The following is a 22,740-nucleotide window of genomic DNA, read 5'->3' on the forward strand; positions in this document are numbered from 1 at the left end:
TGTATTCATTTGGCAAAGAAACCATTTAACACTTAAGTAAAAACATTAACGCAAGCAAACAGGTTTGTACTAAAACAGCATGTCATGATGAGTGAAACAGACTCGCTGTTGTGGGCCGTCAAAATGAACATTACTCTGCACATGTTGCCCAGAAAGTTGTGTTGTGTGATGCAGGGTAATAGTTAATTACTGTTACCTATGATAATTTTTGTAATTAGTTCTTTTCTAATAAAAACTGAGAAGCTAGTCCAAAAAAAAAAAAAAACAAGATTCTAATGATCCTGTTAAAAAACTGTGGTCTGTTTCAGTGACTGGTCAACATGGCCATGGATTTTAGTGACCACTGGAAACTATGTGCCTGATTTAGACATTTGTCCTGTGAGCTGTACAGCTGCTGGAAATTATGTATATTCATTTTTGTACCAGGTTAGGAAGGATTCCTATTGAAAATATTAGGGGCCTATTTGACCATATACAGTAAAAAATACGTAAAAATTCAGTGCCTTGCTATGGACTTGATGTTCAACGAAAACTCAAAAGCTTTCTAGTTTAGCATCGACAAGATCTATTGATTGAACCCCCCCGTATTTAAAGTCGGCCTGGTGAAATCTCTGAGTAGTTCCCTAAAGTGCAATGTCTGGAAACTAAAAAAAAAAAGAAAAATAAATTTGAAACGGCTGATTTTCTTTTGGGGTTAGAATATGAATCCAATAAATTTTTTTGTATTTCTTGGGATGTTACATGCCTCCAAATTTAGGTGAAACGTACTGTGGGACCTATTGTGTTTAAAAAATGAGTAGGGTGCGCTATTGAGCCATTTTGTCACAGCTGAGCAGAAGACCCAAATATCACAAATTTAAGTGCTAATGCATGTGCAGTTTCAGGTTTTTTTTAAGCCCCTCAAAAATGTGATTAATTTGGAGGAATGATAATCACAAACAATTAAATTAGAGCTTATGAACATATAATAAACGTGCTTTAACATTGCTGACCTACTATAATGTGAAAACCTGTCAAACATTATGCAAATTGAACTCAGTTCATAATATCCTGCATTATTGCTGTTATTTTTAAATTGGTCACCTTCAAACATTTTGGCAATGTAACTTGTAGCCCAACAGTCATTTTTCTTGTTTGTTTGTAATAAAAAAAAAAAAAGCTCTCTCCATTGTCATTACTGTTACTGACACAGATGTGCTGTTTATTTATAAACCCACAGCCTTTATTAGGAGTCTGGACCTCTTGTGAGCAAAGATGGACATTGATTGTGATTGTGATGGCTGATTCAAGAAGCACAGAGTGGTGCCCAATGAGTGCATTTAGGCAGCATACTTCAATGTCTTGTTTGGCAAATTGACAAAACAAATTATTTTGCCCTTCCTCGGTTGTATGTCTCTTCCTCTTCCAGCCGATCCCCCTCCTCAAGGAAGGCATGAACCACTCCATCACCATGTCTCAGGAGCAGGTGGCATGTCTACTCGCCAACGCCTTCTTCTGTACCTTCCCCAGACGCAACTCCAGGAAGACAGAGTACTACAACTACCCAGACATCAACTTCTTCAGGTAATGTGATGCTGCTGGGACATCTAGTTTGGTATCCATGAGGGGGCACTACTGTATACGTTTTCCTCATTAATCATTTTATGCTGTGGATGGGTGTCAAAGCACATTTACATTGCACGTAGATGTAATTACACATGACACTGTCTTATACAATGAGTATATTGATCAGACATATTTACACCCTAATCTTAAAGATTTTATCTTTTTAAAACATAGAATCACATTTTAAACCACGGAAAAGACGTCTCCTTTAACCTGCAGTACTTACCAGAACTATTCTAACTTTCTTTGGCACTTACTTTTACAAGGGATAATAAATACTCTTCTTTATGGGTAGTTCAGAGCCAAACATTTCCCTTTAAAAGCCTGAAATATGACAAAGGTGACGACAGAACTTTTTTTTTTTTTTTTTTTTTTTTATTTAAAATCCCTGCAAGCTTTCACTGTGGAGATCATCTGGGTGCTGTAATGCAAAAGCCAGTCTGCAGATCACTGCTCAGTCATGTCCCCCATCTCTGCTGGCATCACAGTGTAATTACCTAAATGGAGGAGGGAATTAGATTAACATTGACTCAGATGGCTGCTTTTGACAATGGAGAAGGCCATTGGCTGTTTTGCAGAAGGCTGCAACAGAGTTCAATTGCATCAGTATTTCATTCACAGAAAGGTTTCTGCTGTGATTTGAAAGGAAAGTTGGTGTTGTCCTTTTAGCCTGCTTCAGTAAATGGTCCTGAATTACCAATTTGGTGCAAGCCAGGTTTGAAAATTGCGTGTTTAATAAAAAAAGTGTTTTGATTTTATGACTTGATAAAGATCTGTCAGTTCCAAACTCTTTTTTTGTGCATTTTTGTGTCATAGGAATAGGTAGAGGAAATCTAATCAAAGCTGTCTATCTTCAGATGTTCTTTCATCTAAATGTAGACTTCTTATTTGCATTGCGATAAAGCTGACTATTAAGACTGTTTGTGTTTTTGCTTATTGAATGTTGGATCTGTCATTCAATTTATTCTGCAAAAGCAAGCTTTATTACTTTACCATTAAGTGCGTTTAGCTCAGTATTTTTGCAAGAGATTCTCTCTTGTGTTGATGTTGCAGAAACCCAGTTGTTATTCATACTGTAGTCACTTATATCCTTTTCTTGAGTTACATCATAGCTTTTTCACATCAGTGAGGGGTCTATTGATGTTATATAATTGTGTATTAGTCATCCATTCCTCAAAGACCTCAATACAGTGTTACTAAAAGCCTGCTCTCACTAGTGGCTAGCTTATGTCAAAGACATTTGCCCTGAGGACTACAAGACGCACGATTGTTTCTAGGGGCCACACTGACAAAAAAAAAAAGAAAGAATGCAGGACTTGCATAAATGAGTTTCTCAGCCCCTGAAGGGCTCTCAGTGCATCAAGCTTTTGTCAGTATTTCATTTGCTCACATGAAATTTCTCTCTGTTTGTTATGGCATGTTAGGTGGGCTATGTTCGAGATGGTGGGCTTAATGCTCAAAGTGCATTCAAACGCACCCACTGCACCTTGCTACCAGCAGCTGTGTGTGTGCGCGTTTGTGTGTCATTTTTCAGGGAGATTGACCTTTTTGCCTCCTGAGGACTCTGTTGCTTAAAAGGGACACAGGGCTTCTTAATGTACCCCCAAGGAGGGGGCCCTGTTTCCCTCCCTGTTCCTTTTTTGTGTGAGTGCTGTGAAGTGGCACATGAGTGTGACTCTGTGATGGCAAGCCCGGGGCGACTCCATTGTCGTAACAGCGAAGGAACTCCTACATAATCGGCGAGTGACTGAAAGGGAAACTGAGTGAGAGATGAACTAATTCATATCAAAAGTTAAAGCATGACTGAACTCACATGGCTAAAGTGGAGGTCTTGTGTCTCGACAGCACTGGAGAGTCATTTTTTTCCTTGTCTGGGCTGGCTGTTGGGAGAAGTTTTCCTTGAGGGATTTTTACCAAAATGGGATTTCTTGGTTAAGGTTAAAAAAACAGTTGTAAAAGACTTGGTGGTTGGCTGTTGTGCCATAAAACCTGCTTTCTTATTTATTTTTTTATTTATTTTGGTTTTTATTTAACATTTAGAAGAAGTCCCAAGACAGCAGCATGAAGAATAAAAAAAAGAACAAACAGAACACAACATTAAAGTCAAAACAAACAGCATTAAAATTTACATACAAGCAACAAACTTAAAATAAAAAGCCAGATAGCAGTGTTCAAAATCACGAAATGTGCATTCACTATTCAAAAGGTCCTTAATTCTGTTATACTTTCATGTTTTAAACAAGAGCTTTATTTTTATAAGAACAAAATATGTAATCTAATATCAAGAACTGAATTCAGTTCATAATCTCTTTCCTTTAGGCTGTTTGAGGGGAGCTCTTCAAGGAAGATTGAGAAGCTGAAAACCCTGATGTGCTATTTCAAAAGTGTCACTGAGCAAAGTAGGTGTTCAGATTTCATTTTCAAATTTTGCCACAATACGCCAATATTGATTTAAAGTAAGATACAATATTGAATATTTCCTATTTTCCCTTTTTTTGTACTTTTCAGAGCCCACTGGACTTGTAACATTCATACGGAAAAGCTTGGATGAACCTCTGAATTGGAAAAGGTGTCGTATATTGACACCGTAATCAAAGATAAATTGTAGTAATAGTAGTGTGTCAATTGTGTCTGATCATAATCCCTACAGTCTGCTACATCCAGACTGTTTGGAAGTAAGCAACAATCTATATTCTTAACTGCAGTTGATAACTGGAAAACGATTTATTCTTTGTGTTGCAGCTCACAGACTCAGCTCACAAAGCTCCACATTACTTGTGAAGGGACCATTGAAGATGATGGCTATGGAATGCTTCAGGTAAGATGCAGAGGTAGAGATGTCAGAAATTCACTGATGTGTAACATTAAACTGCTTTATTTGGTGTTTTTAATGGTTTAAATCATTGGATCCATGTTTTTGGAGAGGAAGAGACCTCTGCTGATAGTTCAGCTCTCTGTAAAATCCTCTTGAATGTCTGGATTAGAAATAATCAGAGAAAAAAGATGGCATCATTTAAAGTTGCTGGGCCAGTGGCCCATCTCAGACATGCCGAACAGTGTCTGAGAAGGACTGATTTGTAATTCGAAAAGTGCTTTAATCATTGTTACCGTTTTAAATCTCTGCCGTTTTTTTTTTTTTGAGTGGATGAGTCCTCTGCGGATAACCTCCTTAAATGTCTGGATCAGAGAGTAGGTGAGCACACATTAGCCGGTGCTGGGCTTGGATGAGCTAAACAATGTCAGAGAAACACAGAATTGTTATGTGAAATAGCTTGATTCTGTGTTTTTACCAGCTGTAATCACCTGGTCTGTTTATTTTGGAGAGGAAGAGACCTCTGTGGATTATTCAGCTCTTGTTAAAAACCTCCTGAAAAATGAACCTCGAAGGAGTTTTAACAGTGAGATGTTTCAGCTGGTTGCAATCTGCAACCCCCACAGCGAGGTGTCTCTAAATCTCCCTAAATCTTACACACTGCTCCTTTATAATGAAGCACAACTACAGTAGGCACCATTAGACAAAATAGGCAGGGGTAGGGGGAACAGGGCTCACAACAAAGCAATTATGCTTACGGCACCCAAATGGCCTGCAGCCGCCCTGCAAAAAGGAGAAGTACAGCGATAGTGTTTACTTGTGGACATGATTTCGAGGGACTACTGTTCTTTTGTTTGAAGGAGCTCTTAGTTTGGGAGATACACCACCTGGTTCTCAGCTCTCCATCCTCTTCTCCCTCTGTTGTAGTCAGTCACTGAGCCACCACATTGTGGAGTCTTTCACCCAGATTGCTTACTACTGCTGAAAAGGCCTTTGAGGGAGCCCATGACACGTCGGAGGAAGTGTGTGCTGGGACTGGGGTCGAGGCCTCTGAGCCTCCGATGCTCTCTGTGTCGACCGCGCTTCCTTTACACTGTCAGGACGGCCCGCTCTGCCTTTCACCTTTTGTTTGCCTCCAGTTGCCACAAGCTGACAGTTGATGTGCACACATGACCAGCTTTGGGGCACGCCGCGGCCCCGATTGATGGATGCTCTGCTGGGGTGTGTGTTGGGGGGTAGGAGGGTGCTGACAGCCTGTCAAAGCCGACTTTGGAGGCTTGGCTTGCTGTCCCAGAGTTGAGTGACCAGTTTGGGGAGATCTGCTCTCAGGCTGCTGCTCACCCTTTTGCAACTTCTTCCTGGGGTTGTTACGGGGTTGGTCTGCGCTGTCTATAGGCCAATGAGCAACAACTGTCAGTCCAGAAATTGGACGATATGTTCCGCATGGCTGCTCTCTGACTGAAACAATGAGTTGTCATGTCTGTTTTTGAGCTGAAACAATGAAATTTTCTTTTGAATCATAAGCAGAGCAAAAATAACAACAACAAGTAAATCAGAATCCCCCGTAGATCTGCAGACAAATCCAAAAGAACACAAGCAGCAAGGCATCAGTCAGCAGTCAATTTAGCAGTATGTTGTGACTGGGGGGAGATGTTTACTCTGGACTGTAGGGCTGCTCTCTTGTTTTGATATTTGCTACTGGCAGCAGCACACATAAGTGCTGCTCCTGGGGAGAGCTCATTTCACCATGGGGGGACATATGTCTGAGTAATGTGAGTACCTCGGGCCACCTTCCCAATCAGCTTGTCAGGGATTCTGTCACAAATAAAAGAAAAAGGACTGAGACCCTTTCATAAGGTGTTTTCCACCCGTTCAAGTTTGAGAAACTATACTTTTCACAGTGCAAGAATATGTGCAAAATCCAGTCATTGCTGTAAGGGCATTTATGCTCAACATACCCCTTTCCCACCAAAAATTAGGGCATGCATGTGGATTTTTTAAACACGACTAAATCCACTAAAAATATGGCGTTTCTACTTGATGTCACAGACATGCTGAAGACATCAGGATGGACGGTGGTCTGTGAAAACCTAACTTCTCATGTATATCTCTTACTTATTCAGCCTCTCTTACAAACTTGGTGCAGACTAATTTGGATCTGTATTTTAGTGCTGCTTAGGAGGAGACAGATGCCAATTAGTGGTGGCACATTGTTGCATCTTGCTGGTTGAGGAGCCAAAATTGGCATGTTCACTTGGGCTTTTGTGTTCCCATCGATGCCGACCAGAGCCAGAGGCAATAAATACCTGTGTCTGCAGAGTCATTTGACTTGCGAGTGAATGCTGATTGTACATGTTAGCATGTTTTTTTTTTTAGCAGTGAGAATGAGGCTACAGTGTTTTCATCATCACTCATCTGTCTTGATTTGCAGGTGGATTTTGCCAATCAGTTTGTGGGAGGAGGAGTCACCAGCTCCGGTCTCGTCCAAGAGGAAATCCGTTTTCTGATCAACCCCGAGCTCATCGTTTCTCGCCTCTTCACTGAAGCCCTGGATGATAATGAATGTCTGATTATCACAGGTCTGTAATCAAAAACTCTCCCATACCTCGTGCAATAACATTATTTTCACTTAACAAATCTTATTATTTAATTATTCATGATTTAGTCTATTGATCCAGATCAGATCAATAATGCCTGCGGGTTCACTTGTCTTATGCTTGACCTATAATTTGACAGAAGAAACATAGTAGACGTTTCTAGTCACACACAGCTTGAAGTACACGCATTCAATTTACCACATTCTGGCTCAGCAAGAGGCCCAAGGATGTCTGTAGCAATTGCCCTGTTTTCTGTATCTGTCTTTGTCACATGTTTGCTTTTTATTGGTCGCATCAGTCGGGAGTTGTAGATTGGGCTGTCCTGATTGCTCTGCTGGTGTCTTTCTGTTGAGTAATTCCCAGAGACTGCATTTGAGTGGTTGCAACAAACAAGGTTAGGACAGGCCAGTAGCCCCAGTAACAAGAGCGAGACTGCAGGAGTCCCAGCAGGAGGCTGATGGCTACTGTCTGTTTTTGCTTCTTCTTTTATCTGTCTAAAGCCGCTTGTCTAGACTCTTGTAGCTGCTTGATTGCATTTGATGAAGAGGTTAGAAAACCAATGTTACCTAATGTAGTAATAGCTTATCAATAATGACAGATGCTTACGCAATCCAGATGCCATTCTGCAACAATAAAAGTCATTTAAACCTGGTTTATTAAAAGTCATGACCACTTATATTTAAATAGACCCAGTGAGCCCTATGTAAGTACGTCATGTTTGTATACATGTTGTCGGACATCTAGGGCTGTACCCGAGTCAGAATTATGCCAGTTGATTTGGCTGTTTTAATGCAAATATTCAAATTTGAATGGGGCTTAATGGGACGTTCAGTGTGACAGCTGCATTCACTTAATATAGTAAACAAGCGAACGGCGCTAATGACAGATCGCAAATGCACAACATTTTTTGCTGACACTAGATATCAAACAAAAGTGAATTAATTTGCTGTGAGCTGTAATCTCACCACTTCTAAGCAGAAGAGCAGCCTCTCTCTCCCTCTGTGCCAAACATGTCCTCCGTGTCACTCACTGCCAGCATGTCCGCAGCTCTGTATCAAAGAGAATCATGAAATACAAGAGTACTCACTCCCCAGCAAAATATGGAGACCAAAACATCCCTAAAACAAGTGTGAAAAGTGTGCTGTGCAGATGTGTAAAAACAAACCACAGCTCTTGAAGCTAAAGTAAAAACAGCTTCAACATAGTGAAATAGTGTATTAATATTATACAACATGCAGTTTTCAGTTTTTATCATTCTATTAGAGAACATCTTTTATTAGAGCTGGGGTAGACACAAATCTGGGCAAAAGAGCAGAATTTGAAAATACCCCTTCATCCTGCAGCTCTCTCCTCTTATGCATTAGCCTCTCCCACCAGTTGACCATGGTCATATGCAGGCACTTCATAAAGTGACCCAGTGTTTCCCCTACATTGATTTATTTAATCTGATTTCATTGTAGAGTTGCATACAGAACATTCCCTCAGCCTCTTTGTGCCCCACACTAGCTAACCACCCCACTGTCCCTCCACTTTGCTGGGAGGAGAGCAGACAACAGCTTGGGAGTGGACCTTACATTCAGCTGGCAGCAGAGGTGGCTCAGATCCGGCCAGTGCAAACTCCCTAGCACAGGGTGTTACAGCGAGCTGGCGGCGAGCAGCAGCAGCAGCAGCAGCAGCAGCAGCGTCAGATCTAAGCTGTGTAAAGGCAGCAACAGAAAGTTTGTTGAGTTGGCTGGGTGGTCCCCTGGAGCTGGGCTTTGCTGCAGCAGGTGACTGAGGGTCTCTTTCTGGAGCTGCTGCCTGTTCTCCTTCATGGGAGGTTGTCTGTAGCAGTGGGGAATGATTCAGAGGACATGCTGTGATTTGAGGCTCTAGTTAATGTTAACTACACAAATATGAATTTTCAACCACAGCAGTGAGCCTTTGTTTTCAACATTTTCTGTCCATCTTTACTGATATTGACATGTTTTATTTTGTTTATTGTCAGACTTTCTTTTAGGCTCTCTTTTAAAGAGGTCCATCTTCCATTTTTGCGTTGCTTTGCTGTGTAGGCAGTTGTTGCTAATGCTGGAATAACAACTTTCTCTGCAGGATTCTCTGCCACTGAATCCGGCTTTCACTGATGGGACGTGCATGTGTATCTGCAATTGTAAAACAGCCTTTAGGAACGCCCTTTCTCTAAAATGACCTGTAAATTGGCTGAAGCATCCCGTCATAGCCTAGATTTTCTACGGCCTGAAGGAGCCAAGAGAGGTGCAGATGCCTAATTTTCTCTTAGACCACTTAAATTACAATATGCTTGAAATGTATTATGGAATTTTTTCCCATTGACACTGCCGATCCCAGCTCTAAAATGGCACATTGTAATAAATGCAGGTTCATGACGTGAACTACTGTTACATCACAAATACCCACCACCAATAAATGGATTTAACTGCCTCAACATTGCATTAACAAATGGGTTGGATCAGAACAGGAAGTGAGGCAGCAGAGCCTCCGCCCTTTTGATCAGCAATCATACCGCTGCATCAGGTCTTCTCGCTTTGGCAGAGTCACCTTCAGACTTCCTGCAGGCCATCTCTCCCTCGCCTCCACTTACGCCACTTAACTTTATTAGTGGGGCCCAGAATTAATTATAGCTGGAAGACCTGCCCAAGACCTGCTCTGCTAATGGACTCTTCCATTCCATCATCTTTATTAAACCCTGCCCGTATCTCTTGTCCCCCGTTGTAAAAGCCAAGACCAAGCCTTAGCTGCATTGTGGCCATGTGGTAAATCATATCCCCCCGTGATACGTTTTGGCATACAGTAGGGAAGCTAATGGGTCTTAGCTCTGCACTGAAATTTGCAGAAGTGCCCAGGCCTAATTGGATTTTCCTTGATTGCTAGATATGTGGCTGCCATCGGGGCGGTCAGAAGTATAAACAGTATCAAGGAGAAGTCACATGATTCATCGATGGCAGCACTGACCAAAAAATGTGGTGCAAGCTTGACACAAGTAGCAGATATAAAGACATTTTTCTTGTCTCTGGACGAGAATGTACACATTTTTTACAGAAAACCAGAGTTTTTCTAGTTTGTTCACATGCAGACCTTCACAGTAAAACTTCCTTAGTGGCAATGAGATGCGCCTCTGACCTTTTACAGTCTCTGGTCCACCAAAAATATGAGACATTTTGTTTTGATGTATTTACACATGAAAGGAACAATCAGAATCATACCTGCTGAGTTTTACGCAACCTATTATTTATTTACAAATCACCTCTAATAACCAAACACATCTTTCTGTGGCCAAACAAATGGTTTTTAAATGAGAAATGGGCCACATAGAAAATCTAAATCACAATTCATATTGTGCCTGAAGGTTGTTCCATTCAAACGCAAATACGGTTTATCATATGATATTTTTGGAGGACCAGTAAAGGTCAGGTGTATGCATAGTTAACATGCAAACGTCTGCTGGTGGTGTCTCATAGGAAACTTAACATGCTTAATGATTTTTAACAAATATTGTCAAAATGACTCCTTAAAACTTTTTAAATTTTAATTGTAATATTTCACTGTAGAGGATTGTGATGTTTCTTAAAACGTCAGTAATATCTACCACCTTATTCTACACAAAGCACTGCAAACTCACCAGAGCGCCTTCATTTTGTCTTCAACCAATCAGATAGTGCTGTGGGCGGGACATTGAGCAAGGCTACAGAGAGATGTGGCAGCATCAGAGCTTAAGTAGTGCATTTTTCAACTAATTTATTTTTTCAGCTATGAGAATTTTTTTGAAAAAGGAAATTGAATAAAAATAGAAATGAAAAAAAGGTGCCACCAAATCATGTGCTCCTGCGACCAATTGAAAAAGGTAGCACAAGTTAATCTATGAGTATAGTATTTTGAAGTGAACAGCACAATCAGTTATCATCTATTTGTGCTATTTCTGATAAAATATCCAATCGCAGCTATTTTGACATATATTTTGTATTGTTATTGTGATATGATTTGCGATATCAGAGAGAATAATAATCATTATTTTCATTTTCATTGAAAATCAAAATAAAACAATGATGGTGTGATTTTATGCAGTGATCTGTACCTAGTATAAATGGTTTCCGAAGTCTGTTGAATATGATGTGTACGACAGGACACCTGCAGCATGACAAAATATTGTTTAAAATGGTATTTTGAATTATTTTTAATTTAAAAAACAATTGCAACTCCTGGGATCAACAAAAACTGCAGTAGGCCATACTGGGTATTCTGATAAAGTTTTGATTATTTAGCCCTAATGTCTTTTTGTTTACACTAGCTGGATTGTAAAAAGCAGTTTCTGGTGTTTTTATGACTTTGCCTACCATAAAGTAAATATAAACGTAGGTAGTGTATTGCCCTTCCTGCTTTTTTTTTCTAATTTGTGTTTTAATGGCATACTGGTGAACTAGATAAGATGCTTCAGTGTCTTATTCACACAGTAATTGCACTTATTACTTTAAAAAAAAGAGGGAGGCAGGCTGATTATTAGTGAAATGTCTGTCAAGCGGAGTGCGCTCTAGAGATTCCCTCCCCCCCTCTGCACCTCCCATTACCTGCTGACCAAGGCCCCATTACTAATCACTTGGTTTATTCACTTTGCAGCATGAAGCATCTCAGCGAGTGCTCTCGACAGCCAGGTACTAATGAGCGCTAATGAATGGGAAGTTAATTTATAGCCTCATTTGTTTGACTGTGCTGTTGCCTCCCCACCCGCCACTCCCCCTTTTTACTGGTGTTGAGTGCTCCCCTGTGGGCTGACGGTCAGTTGTTGCTTCTCACGTTGTTTCAAGGGGGGTAATAACTTGACCTTCTTTTTGTCAGGAGACAGCTGCTCCTGTTTCATCCGATCACGTCAGGCAGAATCGCAGACACACACCCTGAAAACCATTTGCTATTACGATTAATCTTTATAGCAGTTTGTTTTGTCGAATGTCTATGCAAACATTCGAAAGAGTAACCAGTTGCAGATAATTCCTTTTCTCTGTGCTGTTTGTTATTTTATTATTCATATGAATGGGTATTTAAATATATTTAGATCCTTAGTTAAGATGCTGTTGTTGGCTTAACGGTATGATAGCTGTCACACGTTCTTTTTGGCATATTTTATCCACCATTTGTAGTGTATAAATGGCACTTTCTTTCTTTCTTTCTTTCTTTCTTTCTTTCTTTCTTTCTTTCTTTCTTTCTTTCTTTCTTTCTTTCTTTCACTCTGGCCATGTTTAAAAATCAAAATCAACGTGTTAATAATTTGCAGTTTGTGAGGAATGTTTTTTTGTGTTATCTCCAGGTACGCAGCAGTATAGTAAATACACAGGCTATTCGCAGACCTACCAGTGGGATGGCAGCCTCCAGGACACAACTCCAAGGTATTTATTTGTACCTACCTGCTTTAAACAGCTTAAAATGCTTAAATAGTAATGAAATGATGTGTGTACCACAAGGGGCACCCTCTGGGGCTTAAAAATGAAATGCCAAAAACTGCAGTTCCTTGAATGGCCACTGTCTTGAGGCTTCAAAACAGGACTCCGCAAACCAATTGGTGACATCACATTGGCTATGTCTATAGCTTTTTAAACAGTCTATGGTTTAACCCCTTCTTTACAATAATTTGTAGCGGTGCTAAGTGGTGTAAGGTCAATTTCAGCTGGTCCAACCGCTGGACGGACTGCCATCAAATTTTGTGGTGACAATCATTGGCCCCAGAAGATTGATCTTACTGAGTTTTGGATCCTGTAGTGCCACCTACAATATGGTACAGAGATTCATGGTTCCCTCAGAAAGAATCGCAATAAATGTGGTCATCCCCTGACCTTTCTATCGTAGATGTAGCTACGACAAATAATTTCCCTAATTTGACTAAATCCCAGCTGTTTTTTGTGCGTGAAATGGTGCAAAAACCAAGTCTCTGATTTGTTTCAGGGATGGCTGGCAGAGAAGATGCACAGAGATTGTGGCCATCGATGCGCTGCAGTTCAAGAACTTTCTTGAGCAGTTTCACCCAATGAGACTCAACCGGGAGCTTAACAAGGTTATCTTTAATTTTTCTTTAATTTGCATATCCTGCTTGCTTTGTTTGTTTCTTTATCTCATCTTTTTGTTAAGTATCTTTGCTCTGCTTGTCATAAAACATGAAAACTGGGTTGTGCCTTTGGAAAAAAACCCACTTCAGAACAAAAACAAATTATGTCAGCTCACTGAAAATGAGTATTAGTAACTGTATGATGAGTGCTGCTGTAAGTGCTTTTTTTGTTTTATAGACAGAGTTTGTATAATTTATGGCAGTGGAAGTGTAGGGGCAATCTACCGCTGCTCTTTGATGTTACACTTTGATCTTCCATTGTCATGTCTTTTTAACAATGTACGGCTGCAGTAATCTTTCACTTCATATTTGGTTTTCACAGATTTAATGACTTTACTGTCAATCCATTTGCTTGTTAATTGGGAAACAGTCTCATATAAAATGTCAGCTGATTTGACATTGACTTATGTTTACTTCTCTAGGTAAATATTTGAATTTTAGATAAGTGCCTTATGGGTGTAATACAGACTGATGGATTGTTAGATTTGTCGAGAACAAGCTTAATCTTATTCATTTCACTGTCCATTAGGCTCAGAATGAATTTTAATGAACACTATTGACCCCAGAGCGATAAATCTCAATTACTACGTTAACATCACAGATTTTTAAAAAAAATAGGAATCCTTTCATGTGTGCAATCTCCCCAGTCAGAGTTGTCCATTTGTAATAAAAAATCAAGACATTGATGTTGTCAAGTCAGAAAGCATGGAGGAGTTTGACAGCTCTGACAAGGCTGTGAAGAATGCACCAACATATAGATCAATCCTGTTTCGAATATTGTTCAGCTAACTGTCACATCTGCCCTTTCACAGCAAGAATTATTACTGGTCAGGGGGAGGCTGGGCGCTCACTATTAATTTTCACTATTCACTTCATTTCAAATGTGAAAATTAATGTCCTCAGCCCCCTCTGATCTTTCATATAACATCCCACCTGACATGTCAAATGCTGTTGTTCATACATATGGGTTTAGTCCATAATGTACAATTATTAATGTCCAAACCCATATCCAATTTTCACATCAATGTTGGTTGAATTAAGGGAATAGGTGTGAAATGACACAATTCTGACAAATGACACGATGTTAAAAATGTAGGTTCAGCCAGGCCAACCAACCTTTATATGTTCATACTTTGAACGATGTGTCACGCACAGGCCTGCAGGCAAATGGAATTACTTCGCTGCTTTCCATTTATGTTTGATAACATGGAGACGCTCCGTAGGCCCGGTTCGTATAAAACATACCAATGATCTGGAACAATAAGGTCATCCCAAGACCAGAGGCTTCTCAGAGCTGATTCCGCCTTTATGTACCAAATGACTTATCATTCGCCACTTACTTGAATGGCCTGGCCTCATGTTGCTGACAACTTAATGTAATGTCATCCCAAGCAAACCTAGTTCATTCACAGTTCTGATGACGGAAGGGCAATGGCGGTATCTGAAATCACTTGCTATTTGTTACCTAGTGCATTATATCTATTCTGTGACACTTTATTTGAGAGGTCCATGGTTAATTTATTGTCACTGTCCAGCACAGGGTTGCACAACGACTACCCCCCTCCCCAACCGCCAACCATCCCACGATGGCTAGTGTGCTACTTACTTAGTCTTTTATGCACTAATAAACACACAATAGAAAGTCACAAACACAGAAATACAACTGTACATCTTTTGAAGTCAACTTTTTCTCTGTCACGGATGACTGACAAGACTGAATTACTTCCTTAACTCATCATAAAACAAACTTTATTCAAACTCAGCAAACAAAATAAAACTCACCTAAACCATCTTGGTTACTCTTGCTTGTAATCTAGTTATCAAGTCCACTGTTCTAACAATCACCAGCTCCGGGTAAGTCGAAATAAATCCTTGATTCACCAAGTTAGATGTAAAAAAAAAAAAGAAGCTGTTAAAAACTTACCGTAGGGATATTCATATGGCCCAATAAAACAGGTTTTCCTTGACCTGAAGTGTGAACCATAACATCAGTAGACATCCAAGGGTCCAGCTTCATGTGGCTAACGACTTGCTGTAACGTCATCTCAAGAAAACCTGGTTCATTCACAATTTTGATGACGGAAGGGAAATGGTAGTATCTGAAATCACTTCCTATTTGCCATCTTGTTCATTATATTTATTTGCCGCAACTTACTTTTAAAGTTTCATGGTTTATTTATTGGCATTGTCCAGCACGGGGTTGCACAGTGAAATTAAGTTGTAGTGACTTCATGCTACTCAGAAAACAAACTATTTTGTATGGTGGAGTGTGGATGATGATGTGAAGTTGAAGAGTCTCACAGCTAAAGAAAGAAGCTGCTCTCTAGTCTGGTGTTATGGCAGCGGATACTTCTGTATCTCTTGCCAGACAGCAGCAGGGTGAACAGGCTGTTGCTGAGGTGGGTATTTTTTTCCCTTTAGGCTCTTTGCAGGCACCTCTTCCCACCAATTTCACTGATGCTTGGTAAATGGGTGCCAATGATGCTCTGGGCGGTTTTAATCACCCGCTCTAAAGCCCCCCTGTCTGGCCCATGCACATCCCGTGCCAGTTTGTTACATTTCCTGTCAGGATGTTTTCCAAAGCTTCCCTGCAAAAGTTGACAAGAATTTGGCTGGGAATGTTTGCCTTCTTAATGTCCAAGTTCTAAGATGTAAGCCCTCAAAAATTACCACAACTAAACAAATATAATAATAATGATAATAATAAACGTGGTCTCTAAAGAACCCTTAAAAATACCTTTTTTAAGGGTCCTTTGTAAGACAAAGGACTGCATAGTCACATGGTCTGCTAAATATAAGGGGTCCAATCAGCGAGGGTCGCTGCTGGAGCTCATGGCTTAGATTCAAATTTGAAAATTGTGAATGATTTTAGACAGCAAATTTTTTACAATGTAGTTATCTCTTTGTCTCAGCGACAAAACGCTTGTCAGATCATATGGAATTGTTTTGCTTTTTGTTAACATTTCCTTTCCTCATATGTAATCAGTTATCTTACTTTTTCTCTGCCTTTATTTAGGCTTACTGCGGCTTTGCTCGCCCTGAAGAACAAAGCCAAAACCTTGCAGCAGTGGCTACTGGGAACTGGGGCTGCGGGGTTTTTGGAGGTGACACACGTCTGAAAGGTAAGCTCTGACGTAACGCTCCCATTAGCAGATCCTGTGAAGAAATGTGCTCGGGTCATCTTGGTGCACTTGGCAGTCTAAGCGGCCTCTTTTCCCGGATATAACGGAATAAATATCAGCTTGAAAGGCTCCAGCAGATCAGCGTGGGCATCCATTTGTCTTCCGGGAATGCGTTCATTTAGTTAAGGCCTATTCGTCGCCTTCCTTCTATTGATCAAATGACAAAGTTAATATGTTTCATTAATAGTGAAATTGATCGCCTGCTCGAGTCCATCAATCCGTTACAGCTTTCTGTCTCAGCCTTGTATCAATGTCACTGAGGAGGGAGCTTCAGAGAGTTCATGCTAACCCTTTTCAGTCGCTGCTCTGCTTCTTACTTTCTATCTGAGAGCCACGGTATTTGCATCCCATACATACTTGTTTGTTAATTAGCTACAGCAAAGGTAAAACCCTCCATAGGCGCAATCACATACTGTCTGCTTAATGACAAGCCTCTCGGGAAGAGCTTTGTAATTCAGATGCTGTTTTCTTCCTGGCTTTACCTTCTGTGGCCCCGGATAGACGCTTTAAAAAACGAAATTGGAAGATAATTCTTGGGAAAAGCAGTTGAAACGGAGCATGGGAGAGAAACTGCTGAGGTGTAGACATATTCAGCCTCTGAAAATGTTGATTCAGTTGTGCTCGTTAACTCGCCTCTGTCCCAACCTTCATTAATCGGCAGATATATTTCCAGTCTCTTAAAATATTCACAGCTCTCCAGGACCAGACCTGGCCTCTCTTTGCAACTCAGAGCGTTCTCAGTGGGGGTGAGACCTATTCCCCCGATTACCTGCTTTTTTACTGCACACGTAACAGAGGCAGGTGGTGCAGCACACCTTAAATGGTAAAACAGCAACTGGATTGCTCTTTAGACCTCTGTTTATTAAAAAAAAATTAAAAAAAAAGAAAATCAGTTGAAAGTAGGGCTGGCCGATTGATCAGATTTTATTTTCAATTATGATTTTGGTTTCCCTTGATTCTCAAAACAAGATAATAGATATAAAACGATTATTGCTAAAACTCATGGTGTTCTGTGGTGTAAAAGTGTTTTTTGTCTGTCAATTGATTCTGATGGTTTTAAGGAGAGCATTACGTAACGGTGTAGTTTCCTGTTGTAAAGGTCTGTTTGGCAGCAGGGTAAAGGGGTGAAAATATTCTAAATATATTGTATACTTAAACTGGTGTTGATGTTTTTATATGACTAAAACACATTTTCCTGCTGTTAGTTTGCTGCTGATGTCCAATATTTGATATTTTTTCAATTTTATTATTGTTTGATTTTTTAAAAAAGTTTTATTGTATTCATTGTATTTTTGTTTTTAAATAGAAACGCCAGATTTTATGTTCAGTAAATGCCTGTTGTTCTTAAAGTCAATGATTTTAATGTCAGTCAAAACAATAGTTATCAGTAGTTTTTCCATAATCGAGCAGCCGTAGTGGAAAGAAAATAGTTCCTACATGAAACTGCTCACAACAAGGTCTGTGGATTATCTTGAGTAACTGGGTCATGAATTCTGTAAAGAAACATTGCTGTTGAGTTTTTCAAATGTATTTTTTTGGTGCTTTATGCTCCACGAGCTGAGTGCCATCTAGTTCTATTATATTCAAGAGAAGGCAGATATCTTTACAGCTGATAACGCTCAGCAACTCACGCCAAAATATTCTAGATGGAGACATCGAACTACAGGTAAGAGGAAAAATATATATTTTTGATTTTTGGGGTGAACTGTCCCTTTAAAAGGACAACGCTTTTACTGTAATGAAACAGATTTTTGTGCCACTCTCACTGTAAAGGCTTCTTTTCCTCCAGCTCTGCTCCAGATGCTGGCAGCTGCTGAGGCGGGTCGAGATGTGGCCTATTTCACCTTTGGTGACAGCCAGCTCATGACAGATGTCCACAAGATGCACTCGTTCCTAACTCAGAGGAAGATCAGTGTCGGTAAGGAAAACAAACAGCTTGTCTGCTTCCTGCTTATATGCCGCTGTGTTTATGCCTTTCTTTTATGCCTTTACTCTTTCAGGTTTCGCTGCCAAGGATGTGATAATAATGAAATAAAAACATGGTTATTTATGGTTTTGGAATATTTCCAAACTAGACATTTTGTTTGCTGTGATATGAGTCCGCTACAGAGACTAGATAACACACAGTCTTCTTGTCTCCATCACAGGGGAGGTGTATGATCTCTTGGGACAGTATTACAGCACAGTGTGCAGGAGCTGCCTTGGACGGCGCCCTGACGTCAGCCTCTACTCCTTCATCTACCAACAGGTCAGCTCCACCCTGGCGCCAGATGACTCCGACAGGGGCTCGGCCAGACATCACGTCCCCGCAGACTGCCGTTAAGGTCAGGTGGCTGATGAGTCACCGTGCCTTATGCTCGGGAAAACGACACAAAACTGAATTAAAACATTCTGCGTCTGCCTTTAGATGAATTTTTTAGCTTAATTTTTTCTCAGAAGACAAACATGATTAACAGTGGTGGATTACCCAAATGTGGACTCTACCACTGGCTGCCGAAAATGACAACCAGCATGCAGATCCCTTTCAAAAACAACTGGACTGCAGAGGGTGATTAGTTATGACCCTGTCTGGCACTGTGTTCATTTTGCTGCTGCTAGTAATGCGCCGATGTATTGAGCTTCAATACAATGCAATTGTGCTTTTAATGGTGAAGCAAAGGTTGCCATCCATCTTCTGAGTTTGTCATGTTTTCATTTTTTACACCCACACATATCCCGCCTAATTGAATTGGCTGTCAGAAATCAAGTTAAAGGAAAAGAATAACAAGAGTGGGGTTTGGAAAGCTTGGAGCGGTCTCAGGAAACGGTTTGATTTAAAGAGCAGTCGGCCTCTTTAGGGAATAATCTCTTCTGCATTCACAGCAGAATTCTAGTTACAATCATTGGTCCATGAATACATTTTTTTGGTTCTTTGCTGTATGTGACATACTCCAAAAACCCTGATGTACTTAAATATTAGTTTGATTGGATTTTTTTGAAACTGATTTCAGTGTTAATCTGCTTTTTTGTAGGCCTTCTTAATAATTGCTGCACTTGACTGAAAAGCGAGATGTTTATCTGACAGATTTTGATTTTCAAACAGCCTAAATAAAATCAGTTTAAATGTGATATTCAAATTTTTAATATGCCCATGTTTTATTCTGAAGCACTATTTAAATAGAGCCACAAATGTCAGCGATGAACAAAGAGAACGAGGGCCTCTTGTCCCGTCGATGTTACAGTCAAAATGAGTTTCCGTATAACTCTGCCATTTATCTTTCCCCAGCTATCGCTTCACCCTTTCACTCACAGTTTAATAAGGTCATACCTTTTATATAAACTGTACATGACACCTCATTAAGTAAAAAGTAGATCATAGAGCATCCAGTCGGAGGCGAGAGTCGGGCAGTGGGGCTCCTGGGTGATTTCTCTGTCTGAGTGAAACATTTGCTTCATTTGCAACAAGAAGAAGCTGCTTGACGTAAGTTTCAGAGGTTAGACCATCAGCATTTGATTTTGTTGCATTTGTCAACATGTAAATATTCTTAGCACACAATTTTATGAGAATATTAATAATAATATTATAAATCAGGGGTCATATCTAAAATGTACTTATTTTTTTTTATGTGGGTGAGGATGTTTTCAGTAGCCTTTCTGTCAATACCACTAAATTGCTGCTCCTTTTTCTATTTAGCAAGTACTGATTTTGCTTTTTGTGGTTGGTGTTGGACGATGGTGGCGTGTAGCTACGAGTTATTCATTGGGATGTAGAAATCAACTCACTAGTCTGTAAACTCTCCTCTCCTGCTGATTCCTTCTAGCTAGCCAACCAGCCAAGGTTTTCTAATATAGATATCAAGGAAAAAATGGGGACTCAGTGTCCTGCTAACCTTCTTACAGGTGTGGGATAACAAACGGGACGACCTCCGTGCTGCATCAGTTGCCAACAGGATGTAAGGAACTGTAATGTACATGGTTCAATCGAAACTTTGACGGTGTCATGTGGCTTTAGAGCAGCGTTTCAGAGGAGCGACCATGGAGCTGCCTGTGTTCAGGAGGAGCGACAATACAACTTTAGAGCGTCGTTTCCAGAGGTCAGGAGGAGCGTCCATGAAGCTTTAGAGCAGCACTGCCCATGTTCAGGAGGAGACATCAAGTTGCTTTAGAGCACCATTTCCAGAGTTCAGGAGGAAAGATCACGTGGCTTTATGGCACCGCTGCTCATTTTCAGGCGACGCGACCATGCGGTTTTGCTTGTGTTCCAGAGGAACGACCATGTGGCCATCTTGTTACGGTTGGGATACGTAAACAAACTACGATACACCCCCCAGTGTCATGAGAGATGAAGCTTCATAATCAGTCAGTCAAAGTCCGAAGCACATTCCAGAACACAACCATCGATGTCACCAGTGACTGAGTCTGTCTTGGATTTAATTTGTAAAACAACAGAAGCAACTTACAGAAAACTACAGTCCTACACAACCCGAAACCACGGATGAGAAAAAAACATTGAGAGACATTGAAAAATTTTCAAGAAGCAGTCAACAGTGTAAGAAGATGCAAAAAAATCACAATGAGCAGTTGAAAGTGCTGATGGAGCTGCATATTACTGGATTTATACTTTACTGACTGTGACAAAAAAATGATTGATTGACATGTGTGTATAAAAAAGTCATAATCTTTTGGGGTCTCTGCTAGTGTTGAGAGTAAATGGTTTCTATGGCCGAACAAAGAAGAGAGCGATGACTGTAGAAGGTGAAACTCCAAAACCAACAATGAATCCGAAGAAAAAGAAACAAATTCATGCCATCTGCCAAGTTACTGATGAATGATCCCTGGGGAGTAAGATCCTAAAATAAAATAAAAAGAGAGAGAGAGAGAGAGAAAAGGATTTTTAAAAAATTAAAGAAAGGGGGTAAATGTCCAAGAAACAACTAATCATAATTATACATCTAATGTTAATTATCTTTGCTTTTTTAACATGTTTTCCAACTAATTTCCTTTTTTCTTTCTTTTTTTCAAACCAATTTTCTTTTCTTCTTTGTTTTTCTTTTCTTGTAACTTTTTTGGGATGATTTCTTGTGAAGTTACCCATTGCCTTCTTCACATATCTGAATGAAATAAGCCGGTTTGCTCAGGTTAACACCTTGTTTGATGCTGATTTAATGTTTTTAGCCTCTTGATCATAGACACGACTTCTCAATATTTTACAAATGCATGTTGTGAGTTTTCGTCATCATATGATTATCTATTTACATGCCTAATAAGCTGTCATCTGTCCATCTCCAGATTATCCAGTCAGCGGTTTATTGACTAAATATATTTAGTTGAATGTTAAATTATTTTTGTCCCTGGCGTGTACGGTACTCAATGGACTCCTGGGAGCCTGTAAGTGAATGAATGAGGTGTCGGTGTCTCTAAGCTTGGTGCTGTCTGCCTTCATGGAATCAGGACTTGAAGTTGGGGGGTCTCTCTTTGTAGCTTGCAGAGTTCAAAAAAAGCCTTTGGTGGCGTCTCTCCTGAGGGGATCCATCACACACACGGGTATCTCACTGGATTGATCCCTCTGCAGTGAGCCCCATGTGTGTCTTTGACCTTTTGGCTGCCATCTGTAATAAAAGTCACAAACCTGAACTGTGTTTCATCTTTGAAATGTGATTGACTTTAACACGACTGTACTGCAGTTGAGGTGCAACAGTTTGATAAATGATGCAGTTAGCATATGAGACTTTTTAAGCTCAGCACAGAGGGGTAGTTAAAAAAAACACAAAAATTATAGTTATTTTCTATTGTTTTGTTTCATAATCAATCCACTTTCAAGTTCAGAGGATCTACTGTAAGTATTCTTTTTCTCCTTAGAACAGTATTTTTACTTTTACTTATAATTGTCTTGTAAATGTTGATTGCACAGATTAATGTTTATAGAGTAATGACACCATCTGCATTTAGATTGGTTCCCTATACGCCTCAATTGCACTATACAATTTACATGGGAAAATTAAGGCTCGATTTGCTGCACATAAACTAAAATGAGAAGGATAACACTTTTTTTGTTTACAATTAGTGGCTTTCCCTAATTAGCAAAGAGTATCACTGTAAGCTCTGCAGTCACTACCCAGTAGCAGAAATAGCAGACAGTGGAAAACCAAAGTAACTGAAAAACAACATGTATAGTATCTTGCATTCTTGGTAGTTGCTGGCTCTAAGGAAAATGAAAAGTAATCCAGTTACAAAGTTGTCTGTTTCTGCTTTAAATAACCCCTGATGATTAATTATATATTCAGTATATATTATCACTCCCTCCAGTATTCTGTGATCACAACAGTTAATGCAAATGCCTGTGAATTCTGTATGACTTTGCGATGTTGTCTAATCACAGCGGCTCTCTGCAGCCTCTGCAGGTCACAGATGTGTGGAGGTCGTAGTTCAGGGTGTCGGTCGCTGTTCTCGAGTCGTTGT

General features: G+C 40.0%; 1 protein-coding gene across 3 annotated transcripts in view; it reads left to right on the forward strand.

The window, feature by feature from the left end:
- LOC121958834 (poly(ADP-ribose) glycohydrolase) overlaps positions 1-19,412 on the forward strand; it is a 28,320-nt gene extending 8,908 nt beyond the window's left edge. For all 3 annotated transcript variants that reach the window (XM_042507973.2, XM_088070109.1, XM_088070110.1), the window contains 10 exons: positions 1,409-1,563; positions 3,925-4,004; positions 4,114-4,174; positions 4,348-4,423; positions 6,849-6,996; positions 12,329-12,407; positions 12,961-13,069; positions 16,137-16,242; positions 18,092-18,220; positions 18,450-19,412. In XM_042507973.2, coding sequence (XP_042363907.2) covers positions 1,409-1,563; positions 3,925-4,004; positions 4,114-4,174; positions 4,348-4,423; positions 6,849-6,996; positions 12,329-12,407; positions 12,961-13,069; positions 16,137-16,242; positions 18,092-18,220; positions 18,450-18,625 — 1,119 coding nt within the window. In that variant the 3' untranslated portion in view covers positions 18,626-19,412. The remainder of the gene's footprint in view (positions 1-1,408; positions 1,564-3,924; positions 4,005-4,113; positions 4,175-4,347; positions 4,424-6,848; positions 6,997-12,328; positions 12,408-12,960; positions 13,070-16,136; positions 16,243-18,091; positions 18,221-18,449) is intronic.
- Positions 19,413-22,740: the final 3,328 nt, after the last annotated feature.

The sequence above is a fragment of the Plectropomus leopardus genome, chromosome 19 (genome assembly GCF_026936395.1).
Source record: "Plectropomus leopardus strain MGB_pleo_1.0 chromosome 19, ASM2693639v1, whole genome shotgun sequence".
In the NCBI taxonomy this organism is placed as follows: domain Eukaryota; kingdom Metazoa; phylum Chordata; class Actinopteri; order Perciformes; family Serranidae; genus Plectropomus; species Plectropomus leopardus.